The following is a 12,410-nucleotide window of genomic DNA, read 5'->3' as shown; positions in this document are numbered from 1 at the left end:
ATGTACTCAAGCTATCGCACCACACACAGGTAGGGCCTCTCGTTGAGTGCTCTCCAACTCATACTGATTTCATGGCACGTTGGTTTGCCTTCTCCACCAGCTTAGAGCCCATCAGTTATGCACCACTGGATTTGGAGTCCACCGGTTGCCGGAACAGGTTTTAGTGCTTATTTGATTTGCATTTTAACCACACTCTCCTCAGAAAGCCTCACCTGTTCAAGGTAGATTACAGCGAATGCCGAGAGCAGGTTGGAACGTAGGACCCTGGGGTCCAGCGGTCATTGAAAACAGCGTCAGGGTTGGATGCCTGCTTTTTTTTTTTCATTCTGCTTTAACTTTGTGATTAAAGCCTGATGATGTTGACAGTCCACCCTGGAAAGCTGCAACTCTCAACAGTCAAAGAGAAACAACTAAAATTTCAACTTTTGTTTTCTTTTCTCTTTTTTTTTTAGATGGAAAGTTTTATTTTTAAATGTCTTTTTTTCTTCAATTTAGGTTTTGATAAAAGATGTCAAAGAACATTCGTCTTATTGGAGACTAGCGCTCTGATGTCTTTTTGTATTAATGAAACTAGAAGGGAAACTGCTGCAGTAAAAAAAATCAAAAGGTCTGAATCAAATGTTTCAGAGCAGATATATCAGTGAGCACACACGCTTATTGTATGGCTCTGCCTGTTTGTCAGACTGATAACCTCCAGATGTCAGCTTCAGGGCTCAGGGACTGCGGGCTTGAAGACTGCCCCAGCAACACGAAACATGCCTGGGAGCAGAGAGGTGCCAGCTGGCCCTGCATGCCTTTGGGTTTCAGGAGCCTCCGGCACATCAGAGGCACACTAACTGACTCCTTGTTATGTGTTCGAGCGCACAATCACACACACTGAGACGTGCAAACTCACAGACAACTCACCACGCACATATGTTCATGCATTATTTTTACACAATTGCCCATGTGCACACATGCATTGCACATTGCATTAAGGCTGGGACACACAATTCTCCATATGTGCGCACAGGCATGACTGAACTCACTATTCAGACCAAAAAAGAAAAATCCCAAACCTAATGTGCACCTAGTTCCATGCAAGCCCACCGAGAGCGTGTTCCAGTTTTTCTTTGTAATTTCGGGTCTGTCAGGATGCCAGCAGCCTGTCATCTGCTATGCTGTTTGAAAATGACAGTCACATGCAGCCACTATACTGATATCATCCACAAGCAGGCTTACAATAAAGGATATCTCCCTTTGGTTGTTTGTCACTCTGCCTGACTGTATCTCTTATTCACTTCTTCATTCCTTCCAAGGAATGTTGAGGCCCGACCGATTGGAATTCTTCAACCTTGTTATCATCAGTAGGCAGATCGATAAAGAGTATCCATTCATTTATTGTGTTTTCTGCTGATAGCCGGGAAAGCAGATAAGGGTTTTATCATAGGAGCAGCAAACCAAACTGAACATAGCTGAGGATGAACTATGGCACATGTCATAACTGACCGTATACGCCTGTATAAATATTCTCAATCATCATCATTCCGTTTGGAGAGTCGGGCTTTTTTTCTGTTGTATGTTTGTCATGTTGATATGCCGGCTTATTTTCCCTTGTTTTTGTTTTTAACAGACATTTGCTAACACACTCAGCCACAGAAAAACTCTCAAATTCACAGACAGAGACTAATTCCACCTGCCTACCGTGGATGGGCCTGGCACACGCTGCCTCCACTGCGCCAGTTGGTACCTGTGAGTGTTTTGGATGAGTGAAGCTAGAATGAGAGCCATCTTATCTGGGAAACACATCTGGTCCCCTCGTTCTTCTTTCTGTCCCCTAACCATTCACCCCTGGTTGCCCCGCTTCCCCTACGTGGCGTTCCGGCTAAACCCTCAGCCCCTGCTGCCTCAGAGCCTGAGCTTGAGCTTACGGTCCAGTTCTCTGAGCTGTGAATGAGGGAAGAGTTAAAACAAAAGATGAAAAATGTTCACTGTGTTTGTTCGGGTGTAGCTTACAGTCTGCCTCCCTCGCAGGGAAAGCAGATGTGCACTGATAGGATGAACTGCCGGCCTGCGTTTGGCGTGGTAACTCGTCTGTTTGCTCGTGCGCACACGTCCCTGTGCCACTGTGTTGTGTGTATTCCAGGTGGGACGAGCGGGAGGATTTCCACTGTGCTTCAGGTGACAGCGACACACTGCCAGTGAATGTGTGTGTGTACGCGGGGTGCAGAGACAACAATAGGATTATAGGTGGATTACAGAAATATAGCCATATTACACAGGAGGACACCATAGAGGATCCGGGGAAAAACACTGTCTTTTACACACCCTTCTAACCCTTATTTCACCAGGCAAGATGAGTAAGAACACAATCTTCTCTCTGCAGCCATAGCTGGGGGAGGTCAGTGCAGTGTGGTGGGGTGTCTTCGCCCATGCACTGCAATGTACAACTTGTCCTCACCACTGTGGTCTGTATGATGTTTGAAAGTGCATCAAAAATAAGAGAACACACACTCTCTGAGAAACAGAATACTAGTCCAGAGCATAGACATGATTTAGTCGCTAGCGACTGTTCTCAACAACACGAAAATAATGATTAAAAAAAAACAAAGACAAAAGGGTGCTTTACTATTTGATTTGATGACAGAGTTGTGTCTGGGCAAAGTGTTGCATGGGAGGACAGGGATGGGAGGAAAGCATGTCTGTCTGCAAAAATCTGTGCTGGGATGCAGACAAAGCACAGCAGCTCTATGGACAAAACCCAGCTATGCAGCCTGGGGGGAAATCTCACTTTCTGAGGCAGAAGCTGAGGACTTGGGCAGGCTCAGGTGTCATGCCAAAGGCAGGAATTGTGATGCAGCCGCATTCATAGGGATGTTTATTTATATTTCCCAGTGCCTGCCTCCATCACTCTCCTAAAACCTGTTGTTACACTGACACCAGGTATTTTACTTTTAGCAGAGAAAACTTTTCATTTCACAGCACTTTGTAAAATCACCTTCAAGCCCGGCATGGCAAAAATAATATCAAATGAAAGATTACGCAAAATTATTCAGTGCAGGACATAGAATGGCATGATATATTATGATATGTGTGGCATTTTCTTTTCAGATTGGCATTGAGGAAATGCTGTCAAGAGTCTGGGACTCACCACCCAGGGTTATCAAGTTCCTTCGAAAACATCAGAGAGGCTCCTCTGCCAACGGGCTGAGGCGACAGAAGCGAGACTGGGTCATCCCGCCTATTAATGTGCCTGAAAACTCCAGAGGACCTTTCCCTCATATGCTTGTCAGAGTAAGTGACAGTCTGAGTAACTTCAGCAAACAATGTGTCTTCTCCTGATGTGAAATATGTTTGATGCACCACAAACTTTTGTATAGTTATCTTTGCAGCGAAAAGCTAAGATTGAAAGAAGAACCAGGTAGAAGCCATGTTTTCTTTCAAAGTACTTACCGAAGCAAAGAAAGAGAGAAGACTGGGGATTATTCTGTAGTATCTCTTACAATCACCATGAGGCTGAGAGATTCTACATTTTGAGATTTTCTATCAAGCACACCCAGCGGGTAAAAAAGCACAGCTCTTGTCTCTGATTTAAGTTATGATGCCAGGTGATTTGTCTGCTGTGCTTCTGGGGACCACAAAAAAATCAATTTTTTTTTTTTTTAAAAAGGGGGAAAAATACCTTCTTTGGAAATAGGGTTGTTTAAAGGAGTAAGTTTTTAGGGCTATTGTAAGTCAAATATGCTTACATCTAAAGTGATCACTCTGGGAGAAAGTTAGAAGTGGTATGTTTTTCTCACATGGGGCAGGAGGCATAGGGAGGTCAGAGAGGTAACAGAAGAAAAAGTCAAGGGAGGAGAGCAAGACCTCTCCCTCGAGGTCAGAGTGGAATAAAACTGAAAACAGTGCTGATCTGGCTTTTTGTTGACTTGTGTGAAGACTAAGACGAGCGGCATTAAATGGAACGTGAGCTGGGGTTAGGCTGTCGTGAGACAGGTTAGTTTTACCCTGCTGAAGATGTGTTGTTGCTATAGCAGTCCTGTTCAGTACGACAGGAATTGCAAGTTTAAACATTTGATGTATGTGTTTGGCTGAGGAGCCAATGGTGCGAAGCTACCACCTGCAGGATTGTGACCGAAAGCCTCTAAGTCAGAATCCTGCCTAGATGCAGTGATATCCACAGCGCTGTGGAGCCGTTCATGACTGGGACGGCCAAATGATAATGTCCCCTCTTCAATATCACACTCACGTTTGTGGAGAACCTTGTGCTAAATAACTTGTGAACAACCTTGTAACAGAAGGTGACTTAACCCAGTATCTACCCAATGAAAGAAACATTAAATTGCAAAATATTTTGGTCGAGCTCTTTTTGAAATGAGCAAAAATATAACTTTCTTGCTTGGTTTCAGAAGAGCAGAGCTACAGAATACTTATTTTCTCTCAGTGAGATTTCTACATCTTCTGATGTAGCTTTTCCACTACTTTTTCACATCACAGTGCATCTCTTTGTGGGTTATAGATTCATGTTGTTATCTAGTGTACAAGGAGCCCAAACACTTTTTTAAGGATGGATTGTGGACGAAGATGCAGTCAGTTTTGTTTTGTTATTGGGACGGTGTTGTGCACATTTCAGTTCTTTAGCTGTGACATGGGGATAGATACAAAACATGCAAAATTTTGCATGTAAAAAGCTGCGGATAAAACACTGAGAATGCAAACAGTAAAGCCAAGTGTCTCAAGAAAGCCAAGTGTCCATATTTAAACAATTTCATTTTTAAGACATTTTTACCTTTTATGATGCTGTGAGCTTTAACAGTGTTTTTATCAATTCAGCCTCCAGCCCGTTTTTGTCTGTGCGTGAGCTCAGGTCTCTATAAATTAGACTTTGTGAAATTTGTGCTAATAAAGCCTTATTTGAATATGTAGCAGAACTGACAAGTTTTTGTAAACCAGTTTCGGGGTTTTTGGCTGCTGCACTGATCCCCACTCTTTTACATACACGGACATCTGGATTTATTAAGGGTTTATATACAGCACCCAGAGAGCAAATATCCACCAAGGCAGCTCACACTCCAGGCAGTATTTACTTTTAAGGGAACAGTATTCTTTTATATATTGATTTTGTTTTCTTTGTTCTTTTTAAGTGCACTTTGAGAAGTTAGTGTGCAGTAAAACCAAATGCAAAGTACAAGCTGCTGTTATTTGCCCTGTTTAAACCTGTTTTAAACATAATTATAAGGGCTTGAGGAACTATTTTGTTTAATATTACTATGTGGCTATAGTGCATTTTTAGCATTCATTTCATTTGTTTAGTAAAATGTGTTTAAATGTTTAGTTATAAATAACAAGAGAAAAAAGTTTTGATCACAAGTTTATTTTGTTTTCCAAGAAAACAACAAGAAATGATACGTATTCAGGAACGGGGTACATGTACATTATGTACTCAAAAAGTATCCAGTGCCAACATGTTCTTGTCAGTCTAAAAACCTACGATTTAAAAAGATTCATATGGCATTATTATCACTTTGATCTTTCTCTCTTGAAGGAGAGGTCAGAGGTCAAATGTGACATGATATTTTAAATCTTCGTACTGTACTTTCTATTTGCTAAGCATACACACCACATTTGTAAGAATCATAGCTTCTGAGTTTTAAAGCTTTCTGTCAAATTTTGACCAATAAATCACTGAGTTGACCTTGAAGCCCCTGGTGGATGTAAGCCAAATTATAATGGATTGTTAACACGACCCCAATCTGCAGCCTTACAAAGTTTTTTCCCGTCAAAACTTTTCAAGTTGCCAAGCTTAACCCTTTAAAGCCGGTCAGAGCGGGCACGCTCCATTTTGCGCAACTACTTTTAAATCCCGGTAGAACTGCAACCACGTAAGCTAGCGCAATAATTTTTTTTGCATATGAAACCGGAGGAGTTGTACTTACATCTTATACCATCAGCTTGTCCTAGGTCACAGTTTCCTTCCACATAAAGCTTTGCAAAAACTGCATAAAAAGCACTTGCAGCAACAAAAACATAATATTCCAGAAACACGCTTTGCCGATCCGATCAGCTGTCCATAACACTTCCTACGTTGGAATAGACGTCAGCGCGAACTTTTGCATGTCCGCCATTACCTGCCCGAAACCGGAAGTGACGTCATTTTCGCGGAAATGTAGTTTTTTACCATCAGGGCCTCATGAGCCTATACTGGTGTTTTTAAAAGTTATCTTTGACTTTATGACTTTCTGTGTCATTTCTGGGACGCTTAGGAAATAGTTTATTTTGATTCATATGCTGCTTTTTTGCAAATTTGCACTATAATATCGATACTATCGAATTTCCCAGAGGAACACACCCGAGGGATTAATAAAGTTCTATCTTATCTTATCTTATCTTAATATTTATTTTCGTTTTTCCTGCAGTATATAAAAATTGGTGTATTTCAAAAATAAAACTATGAAGACACTCAAAATAAATTTCCTGTTGTTGTAAACTATTTTGTGCAACTTTTTTGTATTTACAGTTTTGAGGGATAAGCCTCTTAAATTTCTCTAACTAGAAATATATGTTAAAAAAACAAACGATTTTCAATTTTTTTGTAGTTTATTGCACTGTTTTGCAATTTATGTAATTACTATGCACTTAACGCATACATATTATTAAAATTTGGGCATTAACAGTTGTATTGATGTATAACAACTTGAAATGCTCCCAAAAATGGCACTACAGCATGTAAAAATATAATATCAGCTCTGGCAGACTTGGTTCTATGGTAGGTCTTAAAGGGTTAAAGACAGAATGACAAATGCTACCAAAAACATAACCGAAACCATAACCTCCTTGGCAGCTGTAATAAAAGTGTTATCAGAGCCAGAATACACAAATAAATTTAATTGTCACATGGAATGTTTTGATAATAATGAAAAGGAAGATGTGGGTTTTGATTATCAGGCCATCGACAAACAAGCGGGCTGTGAATACACTTGTGGAAGGCATGAGTAATGCTGCTTCACAGTAATTCAGGTTATTTAAGGTTATTACAGACTTTGATCAGTGTGAGTTGTGAACAGAGAGGAGGGAGCAAACAATAACAACACGAGGAAGTACGTTTATGATCGTGAAGTATCAGCTCTTGCATATCTGTCCAATGTCTATTCTGTGATTCAAACTGGAGCTCTGTGAAGACTTTTACCAGTTTGTCACTTTTACTGTTAAAACTTTGAGGTCGCTTCAGGCCATTCTGGTTGAATGTTAGCTTGTGTGCTGAAGTACTTTATTCCAGTGCTGAATTCTGTCATACGTACACTACAGATACCTCTGTCTGTGCAAACAATGACAAAAACAAAGCACAGTTTAACCAAATAGGATTGCCGAGGTTTTTCCACCACTACCCTAGACTACATAATCACATGTTGGCTGTCAAATTGATTTTTAACCCTCCAAACAGACCTTTGCTGCTGAATTTGTTATGAAGTCGAACATGAAAAGGAAACAGGGAAATGCATGGAAATGAAAAATGAAATGAAAAAGTAATTGATTTTAAAATTCAAAACTAAATTTTTACTTCTCTCACTCTGAGCACATTTTAGAAAAATAAGGCATGTATCGCCGGTCTAAAGTAATGATTCCAGTCACACATTTCTCTTTCAATAATACCAGTTTTAGTTTGAATTGTAAGCATTTTTTTCAGAGCACATTTGCTGTTAGAGCCCCGGGACTTGAAAGAATTCAATTTTACTCTGCAGCCCATCTACCACTCTGTCATTCTCTGAGTAAAATGTCACAATTCTCAAAATCAAAAGGAGAGAATTTGACTATACTGGTATGTAACCAGTCCCTAATACGACCAGTGCAAAACAAATAAGGAAAATCTAAAGCAAGACTCTCGTGGGGGTGTCACACTCTTGTGGCTGAGTGCTGGTTGTCTAATCTCTCCTCACTCACTGCCTCTTATCAGTCACCAACACAGAGATGCAGCTTTTACTACCATTTCTGACACACACAGACACACACTAACACACACAAAGTCCCTTACGCCCATTTGTACAGTAAGGCTTACACTTCAGGATTACGGAAATCGCCTTTCACAGGCGTGTCAGCTAGCATGGAAGCCCTCAGCCTCACACACAAACACACAAAACAGGGCCGTGAAATGTCACAGGAGGGCCCAAATTGTGCTGCCCTGCTGGAGAAATGGACCCTCTTTTATCCCCTTTTCTTGTTGGATTAAGGCTTTTCTGCATACTTGTGACCGCGTCAGTGCTGAGGTTGATCATGCTCTTACATACATTGCACCACAGTATAGATGTGCCTTATCCCTTGGCCGGAGCGGAAAGCAGTGCACCATAAGGGATGCGACTCTCTTGGTCTGTGCGCTTGTCTGTCCCCGGCTCTCTCTGCAACATATTTCTTCATTCTGACAGGCTGCCGAGGAAAGGAGCAGGGGGGGATTCCGTGCTTTATCTCGCTGGTCTCAGAAGTAGCCAAGAACAACCTTTAAAGCTCTCACACTTGATTTCAGGACACACTCGCTCTCTTTGAGCTTTGTCCTCTCGCGTTTCTACACTCAAGCTCTCACGTAAAGCTTCATCGAGCTTGGAAAGACCAATTAACCATTGGTTAATTTTACATTGTGGGTCACATACAACCCACTTTGATCTTAAGTGGGCCGGCCCAGTTAAACTCCCCTTTCGGTCAGTGTAAAGAAATTAATGTAACTAAAAGAAGTGCGATTTCAGCAGACTGTCTCAGATTTTGTACATGATAAAGTAATTATTCTGTAGTAAACGAAAGCAATCTGTCAGCATGACAGCTTAGATTTAACTGTAAAATATACATTTGTTAACTGTGTATTTAGCTATCAGTTACACTGGTTTAATATACATGCAAATGGCCACAGGGAGGCCTTAATCATTAGAAAAAGCTTCAAAATACAGTCAAAAGTTATGCCATTAGTCCAGCAGGCCAGATTGGAGTCTTTGCTGGGCCGATTTTGGGCCCCAGGCCTTATCTTTGACACCTCTGCACTAGGATATGTGGTTTGTGCCAGTTAATCATAATTTATAGTCCATCTGTATACACGTTTCTGTTCTGACAGAGGGAGGAGGGGGCTATTTACCAACTAGATGCACGTTTACGCGGCCCTCCAAGACCCTGACTGCTCTGTAGTTGAACGCAGATGATGTAAGCGTCTGCTGAATGTTAATTGGTTGACAATTGGGCCGGAATAGAGCAGGGAGCAACATTGGAGTTCACCAGGAATCGCAATCAAAAACTTCAAAAATAAAATATACAGCATGAAAAGCACAGACAGTGGCTACAGTGGACACGTTTCATTGTGTTTGCTACTCTGTTTCTCTTCAGCAGTTTTTATGTCACTGCATAACTTTACTCTTCTCTGCGACTTGCTGACAGACCAACAACAGCACAAGCAAGAAAGGCCAACAGACCAGTCTTACTTGTGCCACATACTTTTTATACTGCCTTGATCTGGCAACAAAGCTTTCTGCAGGCAGGCGGGCAGTCCTCGGACTGGAGCGGACAGTGAACGTGCTACCTCTGCAGGATCATAAATGCTGCCTTAGACGGCTTTAGATCCAGTCCCTGCTAGTTTAAATCTTAATAAATATTTAGAAAGAATTCCTCATAGCAGACGTACATCATGCTGGGACGTGCTACATTTACGTCCAAGCTAAACAGAAATTTATTCTTCAAAATCATCAAAATAAATTTACATAAATCCGCAGTTCCTTCTGTAAGTGCTGAGCAGCATTGTTTTTCGGGTGTCCATGCTACTGTAAACCACACCATGCAGGTGCTTGCTAAAAATTTGACAATGGAAACTCCTGCTGGTGGTCTGTCTCTGTGTGTTAGCCCTGCGACACACTGGCGATCTGTCCAGTGTACCCCGCCTCTCGCCCTATGGTAGCTGGGGCAGGCTCCAGCCCCCCCCCCCCCACGACCCTGATAAGGATAAATGGAAGAGCATGGATGGATGGATGAATGGATTTAGTCTTATTTCGTTAATCATTCATACATACACTCATTAGTTATTCATGTTGTGTTTCATATCATTCTCTCATTGCCAACACCATCACACTGTTAAAGGTTTGATTGCAATATCCTGGTTCAGTTGCTCAGAGCCAATTTTTCTTCATTGAAACAAATGGAAATGGCTCTCTCTGTTTCTCTGTCTCCCTCGCTCGCTCGCAGACACCAGTGGCGTAGAGGAGCTCCGTTCTACTGCAGGCCATATTTACCTTGACGTGTGCGTTTCAGTCATGAAGAACTTCAAGTGGTGCAGCTTTGATGGCATTGATTTACCATTGTGTTCAAATGGAATATGCTTCAAAGCTTTCGCTGTCAAATTATTTGACATGACAGATGTAAGTGCAGTGGAAATGAAGAGGTTGAAAAACAGCTTGAGTTAAATGGATACCAAGGTAGATAGCAAGAATTACTCCCTTTTTTTTGGAGGAACTGAATAGCGGGGAGGACGGTAGATGGAAAAGGGAGAATGGGGGACAAGCTGAGATTGAAACAAAAAAGAAGAAAAGAAAAAAATGGAAAGTCTTTCGAGAGTGCTGTAAATCTGCGGGGTGAGAGAGGCCAACATTAGTTTCAGGCCATTTGTGGCATTCTCATCTCAACCGTCTCCTGCAGCACCTACACTGGGGCCAATGAGGCAAAACTGATGGAAAGCAGTCTGAATATAGGAGAGAAAAAATTCCCCTTTTCATTTAACCAGGCTGCAAATATTGGCTTCTTCCCTGACCCACGGTTAGGACAATGAGTTGGAAATAATTGGGCCGAGTGTGGACAGTTATTTTTAAATGTGATTGCACAAGCCAAGAGAAAACATGACAGAAAAATGTCTGTATTTGCTGTTTCTGTTATGGCGCATTATTCTATACCATTTATTATTGCACTAAATTTCACTGCAATGATGCGTTTATTACATCTTCTTATCGTACGGCAACATTTGAAAGTAAAATTAAGATCTTGTCTAAACCAGCTTCTCAGTAAGATTTAGTATGTTTTTTAATAACTCACTCATATATTCTAATATAATATATATTGTAATATACCATAGTATCATAAGTGTCACAGACTGAATAACTGCAGTAGGAAGTAAACAAATGTTATGTGTGCCAACCACTTCAACATCCGAGTGACCTTTACTTTTAAAACCAAAGGAATGTCTGCTTTTTAATGGTATTTTTGTAACTAAAATCTGCGTGTGTTTATGTGTTTATATTTTATGTGCAGGGGAGAGAGTTAGCTCATTTGTAATGACACTGTAATGTCTGTACAGTTGTTTGCTCAGTACCCAAAATGAAAACACGGTGGTGTATTTACAACCTCGCATTGCTCAGTGTATTTCATTACAGCTCATAATGAGTTTGTAATATGATTTTTGGATGCGCTTGTGTTGTCTGCAGTTTTATTGCATCTCTTGTGCATTGAAATACATTGTGTCTACTTTGTGTGTCTACACACCTTGTGTATTCACCATTCTGTGTGTCAGTATCCCTGTAACAAGCTTTTGGCTGTTTGCGTTAGCGGGACAAAAGGCACCTCTGTATATTAAATTATTCAAAAGCTGGTTTATCTAAATTTAACACTTGGCAGAAATCCTCACCTCCCCAAAAAGTTTGCACACTGATTACTTATTCCCTGCAGCCCACTTTCTAGATGGAAAGCACTTGTACTTACATCCATTCACTTCTGCTGCTGCCGGTGCTGATGGTGGGAGCTTTCAAGGATACTGTAGGAAACCAACTTTAAGGCAAACTTTTCAAATTACCTACTTTAGCACTTCAAACTAGGGCTGCTCGATTATGGCAAAAATGATAATCACGATTATTTTCACTGAAATTGAGATCTCGATTATTTGACGATATTTATTTAACCCTTTAAGACCTACCATAGAACCAAGTCCGCCAGAGCTTATATTATATTTTTACATGTTGTAGTGCCATTTGTGGGAGCATTTCAAGTTGCTATACAACTATTATAGCCCATATTTTAATAATATGTATGCATTAAGTCCATAGTAACTACATTAATTGCAAAAAAGTGCAATAAACTACAAAAAAAAATTCAAAATCATTTTTGTTTTTTTTGCATATATTTCTACTTGGAGAAATTTAAGAGGCTTATCCTTCAAAACTTTAAATACAAAAAAGTTGCAAAAAATAGTTTACAACAACAGGAAACTTATTTTGAGTGTCTTCATAGTTTTATTTTGGAGATTCATCAATTTTTATATACTGCAGGAAAAACGAAAAAACAATCCTATGATGCAAATTTGCAAAGAAAACAGCATCAAAATAAACTATTTCCAGCTGTGCAATTCGAGTTCTAAGCATCCCAGAAACTATTCAGAAAAGTCAAACATGACCAGTATAGGCTTTTAAGGCCCACAAGTAAAAAAA

General features: G+C 40.6%; 1 protein-coding gene across 4 annotated transcripts in view; it reads left to right on the top strand.

The window, feature by feature from the left end:
* cdh4 (cadherin 4, type 1, R-cadherin (retinal)) overlaps positions 1 to 12,410 on the top strand; it is a 226,758-nt gene that overhangs the window by 149,012 nt on the left and 65,336 nt on the right. For all 4 annotated transcript variants that reach the window (XR_013909314.1, XM_026168752.2, XM_080302057.1 and 1 more), the window contains one exon: positions 3,091 to 3,273. Coding sequence is in view for 3 of the 4 variants with exons in the window: in XM_026168752.2 (XP_026024537.2) it covers positions 3,091 to 3,273 (183 nt within the window). In the remaining variant the exon portion in view is untranslated. The remainder of the gene's footprint in view (positions 1 to 3,090; positions 3,274 to 12,410) is intronic.

This window comes from Astatotilapia calliptera, chromosome 5 (genome assembly GCF_964374335.1).
Source record: "Astatotilapia calliptera chromosome 5, fAstCal68.1, whole genome shotgun sequence".
NCBI classification, from domain to species: domain Eukaryota; kingdom Metazoa; phylum Chordata; class Actinopteri; order Cichliformes; family Cichlidae; genus Astatotilapia; species Astatotilapia calliptera.
This window is presented reverse-complemented; position numbering and strand designations above follow the sequence as displayed.